General features: G+C 43.0%; 1 protein-coding gene across 1 annotated transcript; it reads left to right on the top strand.

The window, feature by feature from the left end:
* Positions 1-240: 240 nt before the first annotated feature.
* LOC118361388 (cadherin-13) lies at positions 241-25,949 on the top strand. Its single transcript, XM_035741275.2, has 17 exons — positions 241-397; positions 2,745-2,867; positions 3,081-3,230; positions 14,567-14,711; positions 15,432-15,607; positions 15,692-15,823; positions 15,965-16,150; positions 16,447-16,766; positions 17,117-17,259; positions 17,390-17,617; positions 22,701-22,922; positions 23,085-23,206; positions 23,287-23,364; positions 23,476-23,592; positions 23,699-23,740; positions 23,884-23,988; positions 24,199-25,949. The coding sequence occupies exons 1-17, from the start codon at positions 362-364 to the stop codon at positions 24,406-24,408; spliced, it is 2,535 nt and encodes an 844-aa protein (XP_035597168.1). The 5' UTR covers positions 241-361; the 3' UTR covers positions 24,409-25,949.
* Positions 25,950-26,028: the final 79 nt, after the last annotated feature.

The raw sequence follows: 26,028 nt of genomic DNA, 5'->3' as shown, positions 1-26,028 counted from the left end.
ATATACCAAAAAAACACATTTCCATTTCACACATGCGTACTGTATAGCACACATTAACATTTGTGAAATAGGACAATTATATGCACCCACTAAAATTCTTATTACACACATCTTTCTGCCTAAAACCATGTTTCAGCTTGCACCCACCTACTGCAGGTTTTTTGAATTGCTCAGCTGTGTATGACATCACCCATTTCAGCCTACTCTTGCCCTCCCGCCCATAAATACTGTAGCCGAAGCCAGCACAAGTCTCTTCAGCTGTGTTTTCACCTCAGGTGGACTGTGTCTGTACTGTATTTAGGGACAAGCCAACACTCCGTGGCATCGGAGTACCATATCAGCTCACACATCTGGATACAATATGGGGACTAGAAGTACCTGTCTGCTCATCACACTGGTAAGGTTTCATGTTGGAAATCAATAATCTGCTGAATAGAGGGTCATTGGAGAGGGTCACAGTGGTTTATCATGCTCAACCATTTACTTGGATATAGTTTGGGATGGGACTTTCTGTGTTCATTCAGACTAGGATTGGAATAGCATATTTAAATCAAATGTATCATACTGATTAAGTAACCAGAGTTTAAGCATTTTGTGTTGAAGATATAGTGCTTTAGATCTTTGGGTCTGGAAGGTGGGCGAAATCTGGAAGTGTGAATTTTTTTTTTAGCAGTGTTTAGTAACCAATATACAGTCTTACATTCATGTGCTCCTTCTCTGGTTCAGGCTGTTGAAGAGCTCCAGACTGCTTTTCAGTCACCACAAGCCTCCGTTTATGGTCGCAAACTGGTCTTGAGTGTTCAAAAAAACTAAATTCATAACCTTTAATACATCTGTTGGCTTATCCATTGAAAATGTGTAATCCTATAAATACCTACAGGTTAAGTCAGAAGTTTACATACACCTTAGCCAAATATATTTAAACTCAGTATTTCACAATTCCTGACATTTAATCCTAGTAAAAATTCACTCTCTTCGGTCAGTTAGGATCACCACTTTATTTTAAGAATATGAAATGTCAGAATAATAGTAGAGAGAATGGTTTATTTCAGCCTCTATTTCTTTCATCACATTCCCAGGGGGTAAGAAGTTTACATACACTCAATTAGTATTTGGTAGCATTGCCTTTAAATTGTTTAACTTGGATCAAACATTTCGGGTAGCCTTCCACAAGCTTCCCACAATAAGTTGGGTGAATTTTGGCCCATTCCTCCTGACAGAGCTGGTGTAACTGAGTCAGGTTTGTAGGCCTCCTTGCTAGCACACGCCTTTTCAGTTCTGCCCACACATTTTCTATGGGATTGAGATTTGTGACGGCCACTCCAATACCTTGAATATGTTGTGCCATTTTGCCACAACTTTGGAAGTATGTTTGGTGTCATTGTCCATTTGGAAGACCCATTTGCGACCAAGCGTTAACTTCCTGACTGATGTCTTGAGATGTTGCTTCAATATATCCACACAATTTGCATTCCTCATGTTGCCATCTATTTTGTGAAGTGCACCAGTCCCTCCTGCAGCAAAGCACCCCCACAACATGTTGCTGCCAACCCCTTGCTTCACGGATGGGATGGAGTTCTTCTGCTTGCAAGCCTCCCCCTTTTTCCTCCGAATATAATGATGGTCCTTATGTAATACATGTATCACTAGCCACTTTAACTATGCCACTTTGTTTACTTTGTCTACATACTCATCTCATATGTATATACTGTACTCGATACCATCTACTGTATGCTGCCCTGTACCATCACTCATTCATATATCCTTATGTACATATTCTTTATCCCCTTACACTGTGTATAAGACAGTAGTTTTGGAATTGTTAGTTAGATTACTTGTTGGTTATCACTGCATTGTCGGAACTAGAAGCACAAGCATTTCGCTACACTCGCATTAACATCTGCTAACCATGTGTATGTGACAAATAAAATTTGATTTGATTTGATTTGATTTGGTCATTATGGCCTAACGACTTGTGAGGCATCTGTTTCTCAAACTAGACACTCTAATGCACTTGTCCTCTTTCTCAGTTGTGCACCGGGGCCTCCCACTCCTCTTTCTATTCTGGTTAGAGCCAGTTTGCGCTGTTCTGTGAAGGGAGTGGTACACGGCGTTAGACTGACGAGATTCAAAAGAAAGTTATTTGTTTCTGGCCATTTTGAGCCTGTAATCGAACCCACAAATCTAAAGACCAGTTTTATTCCTTCTGTAACCAGCACAACAGTTTTCATCTGTGCTGACATAATTACAAAAGTGTTTTCTAATGATCAATTAGCCTCTTAAAATTCTAAACTAACACAGCGTGCCATTGGAACACATGAGTGATGGTTACAGATAATGGGCCTCTGTACGCCTACGTAGATAATCCATTAGCAATCAGCCGTTTCAAGTTACAACGATCATTTACAACATTAACAATGTCTACAGTGTGTTTCTGATCAATTTGATGTTATTTTAATGGACAAAAATATGTACTCTTTCTTCGTTCAAAAACAAGGACATTTCTAAGTGACGCTAAACTTTTGAACAGTAGTTTATACAAATGTATATATAGAGAATGAGATGGTGGTGAGATGAGCTCAGCTAAATGTCTTTATGTTCCCATGGCTTTCAGTCCCATTCATTCTTATGTACACTTTAACCGTACCATATTGAGCCCCTACTCACAATAGAGACAGGCTCACCTTTCAGGGAAATACATTTTTTTAACCAATGCATCTGTTCTTGTCTGGTTTGCTCTGTAGTGTCTGGGGATTGTCAGTGTGTCCTCTGAAGAGTTACTGCATCGGCAGAAGAGAATCTGGATTGTAGACTCTTTTAAGATAGAAGAGGCGAGGCCCGGACCTTATCCTTATGTACTGGGGAAAGTAAGTAAAGATCCCACACTCTTTTGTCGAGAGGGAAATGCCTCCTTTTTCTATGTAATCACATGTGCATTGATACAAACACACACACACATGGTCGAACAAGTAGGCGGACGGACGGACACGGGTGCACATGCACACCCATGCGTGCACATGCACGCATACGCAAACACACACACACACAAATTCATGCACTGAATGTATGTTTTGTTTCAGGTTCATATTGAGAAGGCGTTCCGTGTGGGTTTCCATCTACATGGTCAAGGGGTTGATCTGGATCCCAGAGGAAAACTGTCCATCAATACAGACACCGGAGATATCTTAGTTCATGGAGAACTAGACTACGAGCTTCACCAGAAACTTAAGGTGGGTGAATGGAACTCATTAACCATTAAAAAAAAGACAATTAAAATATATATTTTTAATGACATTTACAATTGGCCAAATAATTGATTTGAAACAATTCTAATTCTATCAATTTTAATTACACTGAACAGAATATAAACGCAACATGTAAGGTGTTAATCCCATGTTTCATGAGCTGCAATAGAAAATCCCAGAAATGTTTCATATGCACAAAAAGCGTATTTCTCTCAAATTTTGTGCACATGGAGAAGCTGATTAAACAGCATGATATTACACATTTGCACCTTGTGTATACATTGTTTTTTCTCAGAGGCTATCCATCATTTTTTATTTGACCTTTATTTAACTAGGTAGGTCAGTTAATTAAGAACAAATTCTTTATTTTCAATGACGGCCTAAGAAGAGTGGGTTAACTGCCTTGTTCAGGGGAAGAACAACAGATTTGTACCTTGTCAGCTCGGGGATTCGATCTTGAAACCTTTTGATTACTAGTCCAACGCTCTAACCACTAGGCTACCTGCCGCCACATTGCCCAGTCTGCGCTATCAAAACAATCTTGAAGCATGGATTCCGATAGGTCAGCCCAATGTTGAATCGACCTTAGTAATAATAATAATAATAATAATAATAATAATAATAATAATATAATATAATAATAATAATAATAATAATAATAATAATAATAATAATAATAATAAATAATAATAATAATTATAATAATAATATAATAATAATAAAATAATAATATATGCCATTTAGCAGACGCTCACCCATTTTGTCTGATATATTACGAATTACAAATCATATAATAATATATGCCATTTAGCAGACGCTTTTATCCAAAGCGACTTACAGTCATGTGTGCATACATTCTACGTATGGGTGGTCCCGGGAATCGAACCCACTACCCTGGCGTTACAAGCGCCATGCTCTACCAACTGTGCTACAGAAGGACCTAGTACCGGTAATTCCTGTTTGAGGTTCTGTCTATAGGAAGGGAGGAGAAAAAATGTAGTCGTGATCGTGATCTGATTTGCTGAAGGGAGCGCAGGGGAGGGCCTTGTAGCCATCTCAGAAGGGGAGTAACAGTGCTTTAGTGTTTTTGCGCAAGAGTCAAATGTGTCAATGTGTTGATACAACTTCGGTAGAGTTTTCCTCAAATTTGCTTTGTTAAATCCCTTAGCTACAAAAAATGCGGCCTCAGTACATGTGGTTTCCAGTTTGCACAGAGAGAATAGGGACTGTAAACATACTCATAGAATCATGGCTCTCTCAGGATATACTGTCCCCGTCCATACAGCCAGCTAGGTTCTCAGTACATCGCGCAGACAGGAATAAAGAACTGTCCTGGAAGTAAAAAGACAGTATGTTTAATGATTAACTACTCGTGGTGTTTTAACCCTCGCAAGGCTGCCGGCCCAGACAGCATTCCTAGCCGCGTCCTCAGAGTCTGCTGTCCCCACTTGCTTCAAGATGTCCACCATTGTTCCTGAAAGCACCCGAGAAAGCAAAGGTCACTGAACTAAATGACTATGCCCCACAGCACTCACTTCTGTCATTACGAAGTGCTTTGAGAGGCTAGTTAAGGATCTTATCGCCTCTACCTTCCCTGACAACCTAGACCCACTTTAATTTGCATACGGCCCCAATAGATGCAATCCCTATCGCATTGCACACTGCCCTATCCCATCTGGACAAGAGAAATACCTATGTAAGAATGCTGTTCATTGACTATAGCTCAGCCTTCAACACCACAATTACCCTCCAAGCTCATCATTAAGCTCGCGGCCCTAGGTCTGAACCCCTCCCCGTGCAACTGGGTCCTGGACTGCCTGACGGGCCTCCCCCAGGTGTTGAACACCTCCACTACACTGATCCTCGTAAAAGCAGGGGAGCTGGTTCTACTCTGTTTGGCCATTTTCTGCTGCTTTTGTCGTGAAAAACTGAGCGGGTCGAACATAACAAGTCAAACCTGTAACCCATAGATAGACAGGCTAGGAATGTTTTAACAACGGAATTTTGCATTCAATCGTCCCACCCTGTTGCATACATCAAGCTTCCATTCCCCATCACAAGGGGATTCATGGACGAGTTAACTAGTAAATACCAGTTGGAGGGCCATTCAAGTGGTTTTTTTTCACACTTGGTTACGAACACACCACACCATAACACCGCTAACCATTCACTGTATAACAAATATTAATTTCAAGACCTATACTTTGACATATTGTGGAATGTTGTACGGTGTACAGTTTTTGTTTCAATCGATAAAAATGTAAATACAAAATATAGAAAAACAGTGCCCAATCTCTCATTACTTCATTCAACTGAAGAGAGACACTTGAAGAGTTGAATTCCAAAACACCAGCTGTGGAAAAGGTATTCAATTGTCATAATAGAGTAAAAGTACAGATACCTTAATTAATAGAAAATGACTCAAGTAAAAGTGAAAGACACCCAGTAAAATACTACGTGGTTTTAAATATACTTAAGTATCAAAAGTAAATGGAATTGCCTAAATGTACTTAAGTATCAAAAACAAAAGTATAAATAATTTTAAATTCCTTATATTAAGCAAGACAGATGGCACAATTTCTTTTCTTTTTTTCTTTTCGGATAGCCAGGGGCACACTCCCACACTCAGACATTTACAAACGAAGCAATTATGTTTAATGAGTCTGCCAGATCAGACGCAGTAGGGATGACCAGGGATGTTCTCTTGATAAGTGTGTGAATGGGACCATTTTCCTGTCAAAATGTGATGAGTACTTTTGGCTGTCAGGGAAAAAGTACATTCATTTTCTTTAGGAATGTAGTGAAGTAAAACAAAAACATACTGTATATATCTCATAGTAAAGTAAAGTACAGATACCCCAGAAAACTACTTAATTAGTACTTGTGTACTAATTAGTACTGTGGTCCTTCTGTAGCTCAGTTGGTAGAGCATTGGCGCTTGTAACGCCAGGGTAGTGGGTTCGATTCCCGGGACCACCCATACGTAGAATGTATGCACACATGACTGTAAGTCGCTTTGGATAAAAGCGTCCGCTAAATGGCATATATTATTATTATTATTATATTATTACTTTAAAATAGTTTTATTCAAGTAATTTACACCATTGCAAAACATTATATATCTATTTTCAGAAATGTTGGTAAATTTTCTTTAACTGTTTAAATAAATTCTTAAAGAAATTGGTGTCTTTTTCACTGTCTAATCATGACACGTGGTTGTTATTTTCCACCTAGAGGAACATCTACCTATCTGAGATTGATGTTCATTGACTACATCTCAGCTTTCAAAATCATAGTGCCATCCAAGCTTATCACTAAGCTCAGGACCCTGGGACTAAACACCTCCCTCTACAACTGGATCCTGGACTTCCTGACGGGCCACCCCCAGGTGGCGAGGCTAGGCAACAATCCATCCCCCATGCTGAACTTCAACACAGGGGCCCCTCATGGGTTTGCGCTTAGTCCCCTCCTGTTCTCCCACTATTGCGTGGCCATGCAAGACCCCAATAGTTTGCCGACGACACAAAGGCTGATAACACAGATGACATTGAGACAGCTTATACGGAGGAGGTCAAAGACCTGGCAGTGTGGTGCCAGGACAACAACCTCCACCTCAACTTCAGTAAGACAAAGGAGCTGATCGTAGACTTCAGGAAACTGAAATGGGGGCAAGCATCGACAGGCTGTAGTGGAGCGGGTCCTCGGTGTCCACATCACTAAGGATCTATCATGGTCTACACACGCCAACACAGTCTTGAAGAGGACACGACAACGCCTCGTCCCGCTCAGCAGGCTGAAAGATTTGGCTTGGGCCCTCAGATCCTCGAACATTTCTACAGCTGCTTCATTGAGCGCATCATGACCGGCTACATCACCGCTTGGTATGGGAACTGCTTGGCATCCGACCACAAGGGACTACATAGGGTAGTGTTTACGTCCCAGTAGATCACTGGGGCCGAGTTCCCTGCCATCCAGGAGCTCTAACCCAGGCAGTGTCAGAGGAAGGTCCTAAAAATTGTCAAAGACTCCAGCCACCCACGCCACATGTTCTCTTTGTTACCGCATGGCAAGTGGTACCGATGCACCAAGTCTGAAACCAAAAGGACCCTGAAAAGCTTCTACCCCCAAGCCATAACGATGCTAAATAGTTAGTTAAACATTTAATCAAATAGCTGTATTGACCCTTTTTACACTTTTTTGACTCATCATACAGTGGGGCAAAAATGATTTAGTCAGCCACCAATTGTGCAAGTTCTCCCACTTAAAAAGATGAGAGATGCCTGTAATTTTCACAAATGTACACTAACCCTAACCCTAAACCTATGTCAGACAAAATGAGAAGAAAAAAATCCAGAAAATCACATTGTAGGATTTTTTATGAATTTATTTGCAAATTATGGTGGAAAATAAGTATTTGGTCAATAACAAAAGTTTATCTCAATACTTTGTTATGTACCCTTTGTTGGCAATGACAGAAGTCAAACATTTTCTGTATGTCTTCACAAGGTTTTCACACACTGTTGCTGGCATTTTGGCCCATTCCTCCATGCAGATCTCCTCTGGAGCAGTGATGTTTTGGGGCTGTTGCTGGGCAACACGGACTTTCAACTCCCTCCAAAGATTTTCTGTGGGGTTGGCTAGGCCACTCCAGGACCTTGAAATGCTTCTTACGAAGCCACTCCTTCGTTGCCCGGGCGGTGTGTTTGGGATCATTGTCATGCTGAACGACCCAGCCACGTTTCATCTTCAATGCCCTTGCTGATGGAAGGAGGTTTTCACTCAAAATCTCACTATACATGGCTCCATTCATTCTTTCCTTTACATGGATCAGTCGTCCTGGTCCCTTTGCAGAGAAACATCCCCAAAGCATGATGTTTCCACCCCCATGCTTCACAGTAGGTATGGTGTTCTTTGGATGCAACTCAGCATTATTTGTCCTCCAAACACGACAAGTTGACTTTTTACCAAAAAGTTATATTTTGGTTTCATCTGACCATATGACATTCTCCCAATCTTCTTATAGATCATCCAAATGCTCTCTAGCAAACTTCAGACGGGCCTGAACATGTACTGGCTTAAGCAGGGGGACACAGCTGGCACTGCAGGATTTGAGTCCCTAGCGGCGTAGTGCGTTACTGGTGGTAGGCTTTGTTACTTTGGTCCCAGCTCTCTGCAGGTCATTCACTAGGTCCCCCCGTGTGGTTCTGGGATTTTTGCTCATCGTTCTTGTGATCATTTTGACCCCACGGGGTGAGATCTTGCGTGGAGCACCAGATCGAGGGAGATTATCAGTGGTCTTGTATGTCTTCCATGTCTTCCGTGTCCTAATAATTGCTCCCACAGTTGATTTCTTCAAACCAAGCTGCTTACCTATTGCAGATTCAGTCTTCCCAGCCTGGTGCAGGTCTACAATTTTGTTTCTGGTGTCCTTTGACAGCTCTTTGGTCTTGGCCATAGTGGAGTTTGGAGTGTGACTGTTTGAGGTTGTGGACAAGTGTCTTTTATACTGATAACAAGTTCAAACAGGTGCCATTAATACAGGTAACGAGTGGAGGACAGAGGAGCCTCTTAAAGAAGAAGTTGCAGGTTTGTGAGAGCCAGAAATCTTGCTTGTAGGTGACCAAAAACTTATTTTCCACCATAATTTGCAAATAAATTCATTAAAAAAACTACAATGTGATTTTCTGGATTTTTCTTCTCATTTTATCTGTCATAGTTGAAGTGTACCTATGATGAAAATTACAGACCTCTCTCATCGTTTTAAGTGGGAGAATTTGCACAATTGGTGGCTGACTAAATACTTTTTTGCCCCACTGTATATGCTGATGTTGGTGTTTAAAATCTGTCACATTATTCCTAGTTATAGGTACATACAGTTGAAGTCGGAATTTTACATTTTACATACACCTTAGCCAAATACATTTAAACTCTCACAATTCCTGACATTTAATCTTAGTAAAAGTTAGGATCACCACTTTGTTTTAAGAATGTGAAATGTCAGAATAATAGTAAAGATAATTATTTATTTCAGCTTCTATTACTTTCATCACATTCCCAGGGGGTCAGAAGTTTACATACACTCAATTAGTATTTGGTAGCATTGCCTTTAAATTGTTTAACTTGGGTCAAACATTTTGGGTAGCCTTCCACAAGCTTCCCACAATAAGTTGGGTGAATTTGGGCCCATACCTCCTGACAGAGCTGGTGTAACTGAGTCAGGTTTGTAGGCCTCCTTGCTAGCACACGCCTTTTCAGTTCTGCCCACACATTTTCTATGGGATTTAGGTCAGGGATTTGTGATGGCCACTCCAATACCTTGACTTTGTTGTCCTTAAGCCATTTTGCCACAACTTTGGAAGTATGTTTGGGGTCATTGTCCATTTGGAAGACCCATTTGCGACCAAGCTTTAACTTCCTGACTGATGTCTTGAGATGTTGCTTCAATATATCCACACAAGTTGCATTCCTCAATGATGCCATCTATTTTGTGAAGTGTACCAGTCCCTCAAAGCACTCCCACAACATGCTGCCACCCCCGTGCTTCACGGTTGGGATGATGTTCTTCGGCTTGCAAGCATCCTCCTTTTTTATTTTTTGTTACATTTCTCCAGACAGTAGGATCTTTGTCCCCATGTGCAGTTGCAAACCATAGTCTGGCTTTTTTATGGCGGTTTTGGAGCAGTGGCATCTTCCTTCCTGAGCGGCCTTTCAGGTTATGTCAATGTAGGACTCGTTTTACTGTGGATATAGATACTTTTGTACCTGTTTCCTCCAGATCTTCACAAGGTCCTTTGCTGTTGTTCAGGGATTGATTTGCACTTTTTGCACCAAAGATCATCCCAAAGATGAACCAGACTTGGGGTGGTCTACCATTTTTATATGAGGTCTTGGCTGATTTCTTTTGATTTTCCCATGATGTCAAGCAAAGAGGCACTGAGTTTGAAGGTTGGCCTTGAAATACATCCACAGGTACAGCTCCAATTTACTCAAATGATGTCAATTAGCCTCAGAAGTTTTTTCTGGAATTTTCTGGAATTGTTCAAGCTGTTTAAAGGCAGAGTCAACTTAGTGTATGTAAACTTCTGACCCACTGGAATTGCAATACAGTGAATTATAAGTGAAATTATCTGTCTGTAAACCATTGTTGGAAAAATTACTTGTGTCAAAGTAGAAGTCCTAACTGACTTGCCAAAACTGTAGTTTGTTAACAAGAAATGTGTGGAGGGGTTGAAAAGCGAGTTTTAATGACTCCAACCTAAGTGTATGTAAACTTCCGACTTCAACGGTATCTAGCTTATGACCTCGTACCCCTGCACAATGACTTGGCACTGGTACCCCGTGTATATAGCCGAGTTAAAGGTGCTGCATGGCCAATTCGACGTCTGCATTCATACTTCTTGCAGTCCACGGAGCAGCGCAGCGCTGTTGTGAAAGATGTTGTCAAGGAAATTAGTTTGTGTTACATAGGACCTCCTGCCCCCACCTACCGTCAACCAATCATGTCAATGCGAAACTGGTCGGAGCTTTCCGCATTGTAAAAAAAAAGTGTGAGCTACATGGTGATGCAGTACGCAGCTAAACTTAGCCTATGCATGCTTCCGGAGGCTCCTTAATTGCGCCACACCCTCCATACGGAACGTCCGACCACAATTTCGGATCACGCATAAATGTCTCTTATCGTTACTCATTGTATATTTATCATTACATTTATTATTCCATGTTTTACTTTTCTATTATTTTTCAATATTATATCTCTCTGCATTGTTGGCAATGGCACATAAGTAAGCATTTCACCGTTAGTATACACCTGTTGTTTACAAAGCATGTGACAAATAACATAATATTCTTTGGGCCTTCCTCTGACACCACCTTGTATATAGGTCCTGAATGGCAGGAAGCTTGGCCCCAGGGATGTACTGGGCCGTACACACAACCCTCTGTAGTTCCTGGGGACCCATGACAAATCTTTTCAGTCTCCTGAGGGGGAAAATGTGTTGTCGTTACCTCTTCACAACTGTCTTTGGACCATGATAGTTCGTTGGTGACTTGGACACCAAGGAACTTGAAACTCTTGACCCGCTCCACTACAGCCCCGTCGATGTTAATGGGGGCCTGTTCAGCCCTCCTTTTCCTTCAGTCCACGATCAGCTCCTTTGTCTTGCTCACATTGAGGGAGAGGTTGTTGTCCTGGCACCACACTGCCAGGTCTCTGACCTCCTCCCTATAGGCTGTCTCATCATTGTCGGTGAAGGCCTACCACTTTTGTGTCGTCAGCAAACCTAATGATGGTGTAGAAGTCGTGCTTGGCCATGCAGCTGTGGGTGAACAGGGAGTAGAGGAGGGGACTAAGCACGCACCCCTGAGGGGCCCAGGTGTTGACGATCAGTGTGGCAGATATGTTGCTGCCTACACTTACCACCTGGTGGCGGCCTGTCAGAAAGTCCAGCATGCAGTTGCAGAGGGAGGTGTTTAGTTCCTTAGCTTAGTGATGAGCTTTGTTGGCACTATGGTGTTGAATGCTGAGCTGTAGTCAATGAAAAGCATTCTCACATAGGTGTTCCTTTTGTCCAGTAGGGAAATGGGATGTGTGGAGTGTGATTGAGATTGCATCATCTGTGGATCTGTTGAGGCAGTATGCAAATTGGAATGGGTCTAGGGTTTCCGGCATGGTGGTGTGATGTGAGCCATGACCAGCCTTTCAAAGCACTTCATGGCTACCGACGTGAGTGCTATGGGGCGGTAATCATTTAGCCAGGTTACCTTCCCTAACTTGGGCACAGGGACTATGGTGGTCTGTTTGAAACATGTAGGTATTACAGACTTGGTCAGGGAGAGGTTGAAAATGTCATTGAAGACACTTGCCAGTTGATCACGCATGCTTTGAGTACATGTCCTGGAAATCCGTCTGGCCGCACGGCTTTGTGAATGTTGAACTGTTTAAAGGTCTTGCTCACATCAGAGAGCATGATCGCACAGTTGTCCGAAACAGCTGGTGCTCTAATGCGTGCGTCAGTGATGCTTGCCTCAAAGTGAGCAACAAAGGCATTTAGCTCGTCTAGTAGGCTCGCGTTACTGGCCATCTTGTGACTGGGTTTCCCTTTGTACTAGTTTTCAAGCCCTGTCACCTCCGACAATGGTCAGTTCCAGTGTAGTAGGATTCAATCTTAGTCCTGTATTGATGCTTTGCCTGTTTGATGGTTTGTCTGAGGGCATATCGGGATTTCTTATAAGCGTCCGGATTAGTGTCTAGCTCCTTGAAAGCGGCAGCTCTAGCCTTTAGCTCAGTGCGAATTTTGCCTGTAATCTATGGCTTCTGGTTGGGATATGTACGTACGGTCACTGTGGGGATGACGTCGTCAATGCACTTAATGATGAAGCCGGTGACTGAGGTGGTATACTCCCCAATGCCATTGGATGAATCCCAGAACATATTCCAGTCTGTGCTAGCAAAATTAGTCCTGTAGCGTAGCACCCGTGTCATATGACCTCTTCTACATTGAGTGAGTCACTGGTACTTCCTGCTTTAGTTTTAGCTTTTAAGCAGGAATCAGGAGGATAGAATTATGGTCAGATTTGCCAAATGGAGAGTGAGGGAGAGTTTTGTATGCGTCTCTATATGTGGAGAAAAGGTGGTCTAGAGTTTGTTTTCCTCTGGTTGTACATGTGACTTGCTGGTAGAAATGAGGTAAAACGGATTTAAATTTGCCTGCATTAAAGTCTCCTGCCAATAGGAGTGCCGCTGCTGGATGAGCATTTGTTTTTTGCTTATGGCCCAAATGTATCTACATGTATTGGAACTACATTTTACATGACATTAAACACACTGCTCAAAAAATAAAGGGAACACTAAAATAACACATCCTAGATCTGAATGAATGAAATATTCTTATTAAATACTTTTTTCTTTACATAGTTGAATGTGCTGACAACAAAATCACACAAAAAATATCAATGGTAATCAAATTTATCAACCCATGGAGGTCTGGATTTGGAGTCACACTCAAAATGAAAGTGAAAAACCACACTACAGGCTGATCCAACTTTGATGTCCTTAAAACAAGTCAAAATTAGGCTCAGTAGTGTGTGTGGCCTCCACGTGGCTGTATGACCTCCCTACAACGCCTGGACATGCTCCTGATGAGGTGGCGGATGGTCGCCTGAGGGATCTCCTCCCAGACCTGGACTAAAGCATCTGCCAACTCCTGGACAGTCTGTGGTGCAACGTGGCGTTGGTGGATGGAGCGAGACATGATGTCCCAGATGTGCTCAATTGGATTCAGGTCTGGGGAACGGGCGGGCCAGTCCATAGCATCAATGCCTTCCTCTTGCAGGAACTGCTGACACACTCCAGCCACATGAGGTCTAGCATTGTCTTGCATTAGGAGGAACCCAGGGGCAACCGCACCAGCATATGGTCTCACAAGGGGTCTGAGGATGTCATCTCGGTACCTAATGGCAGTCAGGCTACCTCTGGCGAGCACATTGAGGGCTGTGCGGCCCCCCAAAGAAATGCCACCCCACACCATGCTGGAGGATGTCGCAGGCAGCAGAACGTTCTCCACGGCGTCTCCAGACTGTCACGTCTGTCACATGTGCTCAGTGTGAACCAGCTTTCTGCTGTGAAGAGCACAGGGCGCCAGTGGCGCCAGTGGCCAGGGCGCCAGTGGCGAATTTGCCAATCTTGGTGTTCTCTGGCTAATGCCAAACGTCCTGCACGGTGTTGGTCTGTAAGCACAACCCCCACCTGTGAACGTCGGGCCCTCATACCACCCTCATGGAGTCTGTTTATGACCGTTTGAGCAGACACATGCACATTTGTGGCCTGCTGGAGGTCATTTTGCAGGGTTCTGGCAGTGCTCCTCCTGCTCCTCCTTGCACAAAGGCGGAGGTAGCGGTCCTGCTGCTGGGTTGTTGCCCTCCTAATTCCTCCTCCACGTCTCCTGATGTACTGGGCTGTCTCCTGGTAGCGCCTCCATGCTCACCTTTCCACCTGTTGTCTATTCCATTTGCACAACAGCATGTGAAATTTATTGTCAATCAGTGTTGCTTCCTAAGTGGACAGTTTGATTTCACAGAAGTGTGATTGACTTGGAGTTACATTATGTTGATAAGTGTTCCCTTTATTTTTTGGAGCAGTGTATATTGAAAGGTATTTTTTTCTGTATGGGTATTGCGTTGTGTTATTTTAGTTTGGTTTAGTTCTTATTAAATGTATTGCTTAATAGCTCGATAGTTTGCTTGATTGGTTGATGTATTGATTGGTTGGTTGGTTGAATGACTGGTGGATTGATTCACATCTTCCTTATCACATGGGACTACAGCTGACATTTGAGGCCCGAGATACATCCAATAATGCATTGGACACCCGGCTGGGAGTGGAGGTGGAGATTCTAGACATCAATGACAACCCCCCAGTTTTCCAGAGGAACACTTACACCGTCAACCTGAAAGAGTCTACTTCACAGGGTAAAATATTATATTTGTTTGTGTCTTTCTTTCTTTCTTTCTTTCTTTTTTCTTTTATTCTCGCTGCCTTCATTTTATTTATTGCGGATAAAAGAAAACCACACTGTGAGTTCCCTCAGAATGTTTAGGATGTATTGTTAATGTAACTGTTAAGTGTTTCCAGTTCTTCTTTGAAATATGAACTATAATTATTTACAATATGAGTGAAATAGTTTTCATTTTTTTTAAGTATGTTAAAACGCAACTGTTCTGTGTTGGAATGGTGTGGACGTACCCCAACAACAAAATGGTGTGGGCGTATACTGGTCATTAAAAATATCAAATGGAGTAGACCACAGATTGGCCAGCTAATCCTCATCTGGAGGATGACATCAACCTCTATGAGGAAATAGCAAGCATTTTTGAAGCAGTCTGTTTTTAGATGTTTATTTTTTTAAGTGTTTCATTCTCCAATTTATTATTTGGCCACACATATGAGTATAGGCTGAGTCAACAACACAATTTGGGTGTGAGCTAACAGGTAACATACACTTTTAAAAGTGAGATTTTCAACGGACAGTTACTTTAAAATCGACACAAATTGCAGACATTGACCAACGGATTTTGCTGCGAAACACACAGAGTAAGTATTTTGAGTGAACCTGCAATGTGGTTGTCCTTTATCTATGATTGGTTGAATTGGAGCCTGAAACCATGACTCTCTGTTTCCTCTCATATCAGGAGATTTCATGACAGCTGTAGTTGCAACAGATAAAGATCAAAGCAACACAAACAATGGCACCTTTGACCTGAAGATTGTCTCCATCACCCCTACGCCCCCAGACAACCTGGAGTTCTTCCTTGAGCAAAGTGGTCCGACTGGAATCATCAAATTCAAAGGGTGTCTGGAGCATGAGGTAAGAGGTGCCTCTATTTATGTCTATAATCTTTAATTCATTAAATTTCAACTATAGTGTGATTGTTATAATCTTCCACTTCAGAAATCAAAGAAATACACCATCCTGGTGGAGGCTAAAGATCGTGGAGAGGCGGTTCAGCTCTCCAGCACATGTACAAACATCATCAATATAGAGGATGGAAACAACCATCTGCCTGTCTTCACTGGGCAAACGGTGGGCAACATGATTATATCCTCTTCACTTTATCACAAGATGTGGTGGAGGTATTTGTTCAAATATATGAATGATTCTCCGGAACCATAACTATATCCCTCTTATAATGTACCATCCTCCTGGGATATTATATTATTTCAGGGTGCAGGAAGCATCAAGGAGAGAGACAGAGGTGATGTACCAATTCTTCGGCTCCAGGTTTCAGACCAAGATACCAAAGGTACTGTAGCCTGGAAGGCCAAATACACTATCCACGGAGACAAGGATCAGAACTTCAGAATCACCACTGATCCAGACACCAACGAAGGAGTCTTGTTTGTTGAAAAGGTCTGTTCCCTTTCAAATAAGTTAATGCCTCCTAAATAAGATAATGTATGTCATGTGAGAATTTCAGATTTTCTGCAATTTACATTTTTAAAGTTGTGGTTCTATTAATCATATTTCTGTTGTTGTTGTTGTTGTTGCAATCAAACTAATAGCAGACCTGTAGTATTAGTTGGAGTAGTATCTGATGAACTGTGCTCATAGATGTGGTTGCAATAATCATATCCCTGTATCCATTTGTTTGACGAAACACTAAATCATCCTTCCGTAAACCACATTCTCCCTCTGTCTCCTGGTAGCCTCTGGACTACGAGGATGGCTCTCAGAGGAACCTGTCAGTCAGTGTAGAGAACGAGGCGCCCTACTTCTCTTGTAAGGTCAAAGGTCGTCCTGCTATGGGCCTGTGGGATGTGGTCACCACAGGGGGGGTATCTTTGACAGGTGAACGGCCCCTGCTGTCCACCCGCCAGGTGACGGTCACGGTTGAGGACATCAACGACCCACCCATCTTCACCCCCGCCATCAGAAATGTGACGGTGGAGGAGAATGTGGAGGTTGGCTGGTACCTGGAGACGTTCACTGCCATCGATCTGGACAGGAACCATGCCAACACCTTCAAGTAAGACTGGGGATGCATTTAACCCACCCTTCAGTGGGGTCTTCTGTTCTATCTCCTACTGTACAGTTCTGCAGCACCTCCTACTGGTTTATCAAGCTAGACTGGAAATCTCGGCCAGTTCTCCATGACATTGTTTTTTTTACAGTTCATTACCAAATTATTACTATAATTAATTTGACCTCAAACCACAGATCATTCTTGATTTTTATAAAACTTCTACTAAAAGTGTCATACCTAGATCATATGTTGTGATGATGCACACTCTTGAAGCCAATCAGGCCAACCAAGCCAACCTTTTGCTAGACCTGTAGTCGAAAACACATCTTACATGCCCAAACCATGTATTGTAGGTACGTGAAAGGAAAGGACCCTTGTGACTGTGTGGCAGTAGACACAAAGACCGGCAAAATAACCACAACTAAGATCTTAGACCGAGAGTCACCTTATGTGAAGGACAATCTCTATCAAGTGACAGTGTTTGCTATTGATGATGGTAAGAACTATAAAAAAAAATACTATTCCAATACAGTAAATTATACCAAAATCAGTCAAATAACACTGTATCGGTATATCATCCACGGTGCCACCAGCATGTGTCAGTTGAGAGTTTCTCTGATTGACAGGCCAGCCTCCCATGACCGGAACTGGAACGCTCAACATCCACCTAAAGGACCAGAATGACAACCTTCCGGAGCTTGAGATGGCCACCATGGACATGTGTCTTTCAGATGAGCACACCGAGGTCAACATCACAGCCTACGACCTGGATGAAGAACCCTACAGCGGACCCTTCTACTTCCAGCTCCAAGGGGACGATGTCAAGGGCAAGTGGAGGATTGACCCCGACAACGGTGTGGTTTTCCTCCTCATAAATGTCTCGTACACTCTATCTGACCTCTCATTCATAATACGTTATTCCATATGGGCTCTTTTACTCTCTGCATACCTACAGTTGAAGTCGAAAGTTTACATATACCTTAGCCAAATACATTTAAAAGGTTTTTAACAATTCCTGACATTTAATCCTAGTAAAAATTCCCTGTCTTAGGTCAGTTCGGATCACCACTTTGTTTTAAGAATGTGAAACTAACTTCCGGCGCCGACAGAGATGGCTGCCTCGTTTCGCGTTCCTGGGAAACTGCAGTATTTATGTTATTTCTTACATTTAGTACCCCAGGTAATCTTAGGTTTTATTACATACAGTCGGGAGGCACTACTGGATATAAGAACAACTCACCATCATTACGACCAGGAATACGACTTTCCCAAAGCGGATCCTGTGTTTTGCCCACCACCCAGGACAATGTATCGGATCCCAGCCGGCGAACCAAAACAACACCGCCGTAAAAGGGGCCGATGAAGCAGTCTTCTGGTCAGGCTCGGGAGACGGGCACATCGCGCACCGCTCCCGAGCATACTACTCGCCAATGTCCAGTCTCTTGACAACAAGGTTGATGAAATCCGAGCAAGGGTAGCATTCCAGAGAGACATAAGAGACTGTAACGTTCTTTGCTTCACGGAAACATGGCTCACTCGAGACACGCTATCGGAGTCGGTACAGCCATCTGGTTTCTTCACGCATCGCGCCGACAGAAACAAGCATCTTTCTGGTATGCCTTATGATTAACGAGACGTGGTGTGATCATAACAACATACAGGAACTCAAAGTCCTTCTGTTCGCCTGACTTAGAATTCCTCCCAATCAAATGTCGACCGCATTATCTACCAAGAGAATTCTCTTTGATTATAATCACATCCACATATATTCCCCCCCAAGCAGACACATCGACGGCCCTGATCTAACTTTATTTGACACTATGTAAACTGGAAACCACATATCCTGAGGCTGCATTCATTGTAGCTGGGGATTTTAACAAGGCTAATCTGAAAACAAGACTCCCTAAATTTTATCAGCATATCGATTGTGCAACCAGGGCTGGTAACACCCTGGATTATTGTTATTCTAACTTCCGCGGCGCATATAACACCCTCCCCCGCCCTCCTTTTGGAAAAGCTGACCACGACTCCATTTTGTTGCTCCCAGCCTATAGACAGAGGCTAAAACAGGAAGCTCCCGCGCTCAGGTCTGTTCAACGCTGGTCCGACCAATCTGATTCCACGCTTCAAGATTGCTTCTATCACGTGGATTGGGATATGTTCTGCATTGCGTCAAAGAACAACATTGACGAATATGCTGATTCGGTGAGCGAGTTTATTAGCAAGTGCATCGGCGATGTCGTAACCACAGCAACTATTAAAACATTCAGAAACAAGAAACCGTGGATTGATGGCAGCACTGAACTGTGCGAAACTGAAAGCGCGAACCACTACTTTTAACATTACATTACATTTAACCAGGGCAAGGTGACCAGAAACATGACCGAATACAAACAGTGTAGCTATTCCCTCCGCAAGGCAATCAAACAAGCTAAGCGTCAGTATAGAGACAAAGTAGAGTCGCAATTCAACTGCTCAGACACGAGGTATGTGGCAGGGTCTACAGTCAATCACGGATTACAAAAAGAAAACCAGCCCTGTCGCGGACCAGGATGTCTTGCTCCCAGACAGAATAAACAACTTCTTTGCTCGCTTTCAGGACAATACAGTGCCACTGACACGGCCCGCTACCCAAACCTGTGGACTCTCCTTCACTGAAGCCGATGTGAGTAAAACATTTAAACGTGTTAACCCTCACAAGGCTGCAGGCCCAGACAGCATCCCCAGCCGCGTCCTCAGAGCATGCGCAGACCAGCTGGCTGGTGTGTTTACGGACATATTCAATCAATCCTTATCCCAGTCTGCTGTTCCCACATGCTTCAAGAGGGCCACCATTGTTCCTGTTCCCAAGAAAGCTAAGGTAACTGAGGTAAACGACTACCGCCCCCGTAGCGCTCACTCCCGTCATCATGAAGTGCTTTGAGAGGCTAGTCAAGGACCATATCACCTCCATCCTACCTGACACTCTAGACCGACTCCAATTTGCTTACCACCCCAATAGGTCCACAGACGACGCAATCGCAACCACACTGCACACTGCCCTAACCCATCTGGACAAGAGGAATACCTATGTGAGAATGCTGTTCATCGACTACAGCTCAGCATTTAACACCATAGTAACCTCCAGTCTCGTCATCAAGCTCGAGACCCTGGGTCTCGATCCCGCCCTGTGCAACTGGGTACTGGACCTCCTGACGTGCCGCCCCCAGGTGGTGAGGGTAGCTAACAACATCTCCACCCCACTGATCCTCAACACTGGGGCCCCACAAGGGTGCGTTCTGAGCCCTCTCCTGTACTCCCTGTTCACCCACGACTGCTTGGCCATACACGCCTCCAACTCAATCATCAAGTTTGCAGACGACACTACAGTGGTAGGCTTGATTACCAACAACGACGAGACGGCCTACAGGGACGAGGTGAGGGCCCTCGGAATGTGGTGTCAGGAAAATAACCTCACACTCAACGTCAACAAAACAAAGGAGATGATCGTGGACTTCAGGAAACAGCTGAGGACAGTAGTGGAGAGGGTAGTAAGTTTTAAGTTACTCAGCGTACACATCACGGACAAACTGAATTGGTCCACCCACACGCGTGGTGAAAAAGGCGCAGGAGCGTATCACCGCCTGGTACGGCAACTGCTCCGCCCACAACCGTAAGGCTCTCCAGAGGGTAGTGAGGTCTGCACAACGCATCACCGGGGGGAAACTACCTGCCCTCCAGGACAACTACACCTCCCAATGTCACAGGAAGGTCATAAAGATCATCAAGGACAACAACTACCCGAGCCACTGCCTGTTCACCCCGCTATCATCCAGAAAGCGAGGTCAGTACATGTGCATCAAAGCAAGGACCGAGAGACTGAAAAATAGCTTCTATCTCAAGGCCATCAGATTGTTAAACTAACATTGAGTGGCTGCTGCCAACATACTGACTCAACTCCAGCCACTTTAATAATGGAAAAATGTACATAAAAATGTATCACTAGTCACTTTAAACAATGCCACTTAATATAATGTTTACATACCCTACTCATCTCATATGTATATACTGTACTCTATACCATCTACTGCATCTTGCCTATGCCGTTCTGTACCATCACTCATTCATATATTTTTATGTACATATTCTTCATCTCTTTACACTTGTGTGTAGAAGGTTGTGAAATTGATAGGTTAGATTACTTGTTGGTTATTACTGCATTGTTGGAACTAGAAGCACAAGCATTTCACTACACTCGCATTAACATCTGCTAACCATGTGTATGTGACAAATAAAATTTGATTTGATTTTTTATTTGAAATGTCAGAATAATAGTACAGAGAATTATTTTTTTCAGCTTTTATTTCTTTCTTTCACATTCCCAGGGGGTCAGAAGTTTACATACACTCAATTAGTATTTGGTAGCATTGCATTTAAATTGTTTAATTTGGGTCAAACATTTTGGGTAGCCTTCCACAAGCTTCTCGCAATATGTTGGGTGAATTTTGGCCCATTCCTCCTGACGGAGTCAGGTTTGTAGGCCTCCTTGCTCTGCCAACACATTTTCTATAGGATTGAGGTCAGAGCTTTGTGATGGCCACTCTAATACCTTGACTTTGTTGTCTTTAAGCCATTTTGTCACAACTTTGGAAGTATGCTTGGGGTCATTGTCCATTTGGAAGATCCATTTGCAACCAAGCTTTAACTTCCTGACTGATCTCTTGAGATGTTGCTTCAATATATCCACATAATTTTCCCTCCTCTTGATGCCATCTATTTTGTGAAGTGCACCAGTCCCTCCTGTATTGTGTTCTTCGGCTTGCAAGCCTAACAAAGATGGCATTTCTCCAAAAAGTACGATCTTTGTCCCCATGTGTAGTTGCAAATCGTAGTCTGGCTTAGTCTTGTTTTGGAGCACTGGCTTCTTCCTTGCTGAGCGGCCTTTCAGGTTATGTCGATGTAGGACTCGTTTTACTGTGGATATAAATACTTTTGTACCCATTTCCTCCAGATCTTCAGAAGGTCCTTTGCTGTTGTTCTGAGATTGATTTGCACTTTTCACACCAAAGCACGTTCATCTCTAGGAGACAGAACGGGTCTCCTTCAAGCTTCAAGGGGTATGATGGCTGCGTTGTCCCATGGTGTTTATACTTGCGTTCTATTGTTTGTACCAATGAACGTGGTACCTTCAGGCGTTTGGAAATTGCTCACAAGGATGAACCAGACTTGTGGAGGTCTACCATTTGTTTTCTGAGGTCTTGGCTGATTTATTTGGATTCTCCCATGATATCAAGCAAAGAGGCACTGAGTTTGAAGGTAGTTCTTGAAATACATCTACAGGTACAGCTTCAATTTACTCAAATGATGTCAATTAGCCTCAGAAGCGTCTAAAGCCATAACATAATTTTCTGGAATTTTCCAAGCTGTTTTAACGCACAGTCAACTTAGTGTGTGTAAACCTCTAACCCACTGGAATTGTGATACAGTGAAATAAGTGAAATAATCTGTCTGTAAATAATTGTTGTAAAAATGCCTAAAGTAGACGTCCTAACCAACTTGCCAAAACTATAGTTTGTTAACAAGAAATTTGAAGAGTGGTTGAAAAATGAGTTTTAATGCCTCCAACCTAAGTGTATGTAAACTTCCAACTTCAACTGTAGCTTTTGCACAAGAAGGCCTCATGCCACATTCACATCCTCGTAACCTCAGAGTTCAAATCAATGTAAGTTATTTGCATAGAGCTTCCTATTGGTTGATTCTGATACTACCCAAGTGGGACACTCGGAATCATCTTTCTACAACGAGTTAGCAAGTCAGAAATGTCAGAGTTTTCTATTTCCGACTAGCATGTTAATGTGGCATAAGTCTCTCAATACTATAGGCCTATACTTCATGCAGTTCTCAACTAGCTAAACTAATGCTATTGCTATCTCTCTTTCTCACTACACATCCCTCCAGGCTACACAGTGAACCTGGTGAAGGAGAACACAGTGTACGCAGGTCACCACGAGCTGCTCCTGAAGGTGTTTGACCTGCAGGGTCAGGGTGCCCTCCACAACCTGTCCGTCACCGTGTGTGACTGCTCCAGGGTGGCCAGCTGCCGCATGCGCAGGGCCACTGGATCTAAGATTGGAGAGAGTGCTGTAGGGATTGTCATTGCTGCCATGTTGCTACTACTAGGTATATAGTCTTTTGAGTCTTGTGTTTGGTGGAAAAGACAAACTGGCCTACATTGCCACCTAGTGTTTATTTGGCAAATTGGCCCCCACTAAATACATTTAAAACAGCACAGGTTAGTATGAATGAAGATTTGTATCTAATCAAAATGTGTGTCTCTCCTAGGTTTTCTACTGTTGTCTCTCCTGGTGACTTCTAAGAGAGATTTGAAGCTGATCCCTCTCAATGAAATCTCTGGAGAACATCTGCTCAAATCGAACATTGAGATCCCAGGAACTGATTGCAAGGTAACCACAGACAACATTACTATCACTACAATCACGTGTTCTTCTCTGGAAATGATACGATATGCTGTTTTTGACCCCAGGTGCCTACGGCTACCATACTCCAAGTGTACAGCCAGGTGGAAACGAAAGCTGCTTTTCAACCCATCGAGAGGATGTCGGTTAGGAAACCTGCAATGTTCAATCAATCCATTATTTTGGTTCATACTGGGCATATTTGACAAATGGAAAACTGTTTAACCATGACAAGTCAATATTATATATTTTCCCAGGCTGTACAGAAGTCAGCCAGTATGCGAGCACAGGTACGTTCAGGATATTCCAAGTATTCCTCCTCCTACCAAGAGCAACAACAGGGAGAGTTTCAACGAGGAACCACCCTGCGCAAGGTAGGCTATAGCAATCAAAATAAATCTACTACCTTTATACATTTTGCCCTGTCCATTCAATTCTCAGTGGCACTGTGTTACAGCAACATTTAACATCTTGTTTCAGAGTGCGCCCACAAAATTACGCTCCAACGGTTATTATGAACAGGTATTTCAAAATCGAATATTTCAATTAACCTTATGTGTAAAGCAATTTTTTCGGAGACTTTCATTTTGACTAATGTTGCATTGTGTTGTTTGTACGTGTGTGTGAGTTCTGTGTGTAGTGATATTGTGTTTCTCATCACTCAGGGGTCAATGGTGAGCAGATCAATGAAGACAAGAACAAGATACTCCTCATGGGAAGAAGATAATTTTCTCGACAAATCCGGGCACTTGATGACCCAACTGAATCAGGTAACAATGTGCAACAGTCACAAACAGTCATGGCTGTAATCAATGAAAAAAAAAAAAAACTTTCTAATTGTGATTATTTTTTTTTTATGTACGAGTTGAACTGTTTTCTTCTTTGTCGATTAACCTTATTGTGACCACAACTCTCCTCCATTCACTTCAATCTCTCCCTCCCTCCTGCCCTCCTTCCATCCATCTCTCCACCTTCTCCAGAGGATGTACACCCTGCAAGTTCAAGGAGAGGAGCTGGGGGACTATGCCCCGCACCCCTACGCTGAAGAGGGGGACCTAGAGACAGACCTCCAGCTGGATGCTATTTCCATCCCTGAGACCCTCTTCGACCAGGACATGCTCCTCTACCTGGGCCCCAGGTTCAACACCCTGGCCTCCATCTGCAACACCGCAGAACTCAGCGCATCCTAAGCCCATCTTGGCTCTGCCAGGACTGGCTAGATAGCATTGGCATAACAGGCTAGGTCACTGGCCACATTCCTGGATTATAAACTGGACTGGATCACTCATTCTTCAAATGAGGTAGAACAGCAAACTTGCTCTTGCAAAATCTGGATGAGAACAAGCAGTGTCATTTTTTAAATATTTTTTACAAAAACCATCAAATGCACACAGGACTACGAAGGTCAGTGATCAATCAATACAAAGACCAAGATGGAACTCAGTGTTGAAGGGAGAACAATGAAATTGACCACTGAGAACACACACAGAGAGAGACATGTAGTGGGAAGATACTTGCATGGCATTGACTTGGCTCTGTGCTTTTATGAATGCGATGGCTGCAATTTAGAGGTGAATTAACAGTGAACATACCACGCCATCGCTTACCTCTTTAATCTTCAGAAAATACATTGAGTCAGAATAGTGTAATATTGTTTTCTATGATGGTTATGATGATGATTCCCAAATCAAATGGTATTTTTCACACGCTTCGTAAACAACAGGTGTAGACTAACAGTGAACTGCTTACTTACGGGCCCTTCCCAACAATGCAGTGAAACAATATATACATAGTAGAAAAGAATTGAACCAAAAAGTATAAAAACAATAACACAAGGAATAAATAGACAAGTAATTAAAGCTTGGCTATATACACGGGTTACCAGTACCGAGTCAATGTGCAGGGGTACGAAGTAATTGAGGTAGATATGTACATACAGGTAGGGATATAGTGACTAGGCAACAGGATACATAACAAACAGTAACTAACAGCAGTGTATGGGGTGAGTCAAAAGAGATTAGTGCAAAAAGAATCAATGCAGATATTCCGGGTAGCTATTGGTTAACTGTTTAACTAACTATTTAGAGGTCTTATAGCTTGGGGGTAGAAGCTGTTCAGGGTCCTGTTGGTTCCAGACTTGGTGCATCGGTACCACTTGCCGTGCGGTAGCAGAGAGAACAGTCTATGATTTGGGTGGCTGGAGTCTTTGACATTTGTTAGGGTCTTCCTCTGACACCGCCTGGTATAGAGGTCCTGGATGGCAGGGAGCTCGGCCCCAGTGATGTGCTGGTCCGTACACACTACCCTCTGTAGCGCTTTGTGGTCGGATGCCAAACAGTTGCCAAACCAAGCGGTGATGCACCCCGTCAAGATATTCTCAATGGTGCAGCTGTAGACGTTTTTGAGGATCTGAGAGCCTATGCCATGCCAAATCTTTTCAGCCTCCTGAGGAGGAAGAGGCGTTGTCAGCCCTCTTCACGGCTGTGTTGATGTGTGTGGAGCATGATAGTTCCTTAGTGATGTGGACTCCGAGGAACTTGAAGCCCTCAACCTGTTCCACAACAGCCCCATCTATATACATGGGGGCATGCTTGGATTACCAATGAAAGCTTGGGTTGAAAGTTTTGCGCTGAAGTCTGGTTGATTTATTAGTTTGTAGTGGTGTTGGCTTTGAATGTATATTCTATAAGTGTTTTTTGGTATCTAAATAAAGGTAATTGTTTTACATTCAGTTCGTTTTACTTATTAATAATGCAGTAGTCACGTAGTAATGCAGAGTTCTGTGGTATATTTTCATGCATCTCAAGTCA

Source organism: Oncorhynchus keta, chromosome 28 (assembly GCF_023373465.1).
Source record: "Oncorhynchus keta strain PuntledgeMale-10-30-2019 chromosome 28, Oket_V2, whole genome shotgun sequence".
Lineage (NCBI taxonomy): Eukaryota > Metazoa > Chordata > Actinopteri > Salmoniformes > Salmonidae > Oncorhynchus > Oncorhynchus keta.
Note: the sequence above shows the minus strand (reverse complement) of the source record. Positions and strands in the feature narration are given on the sequence as shown.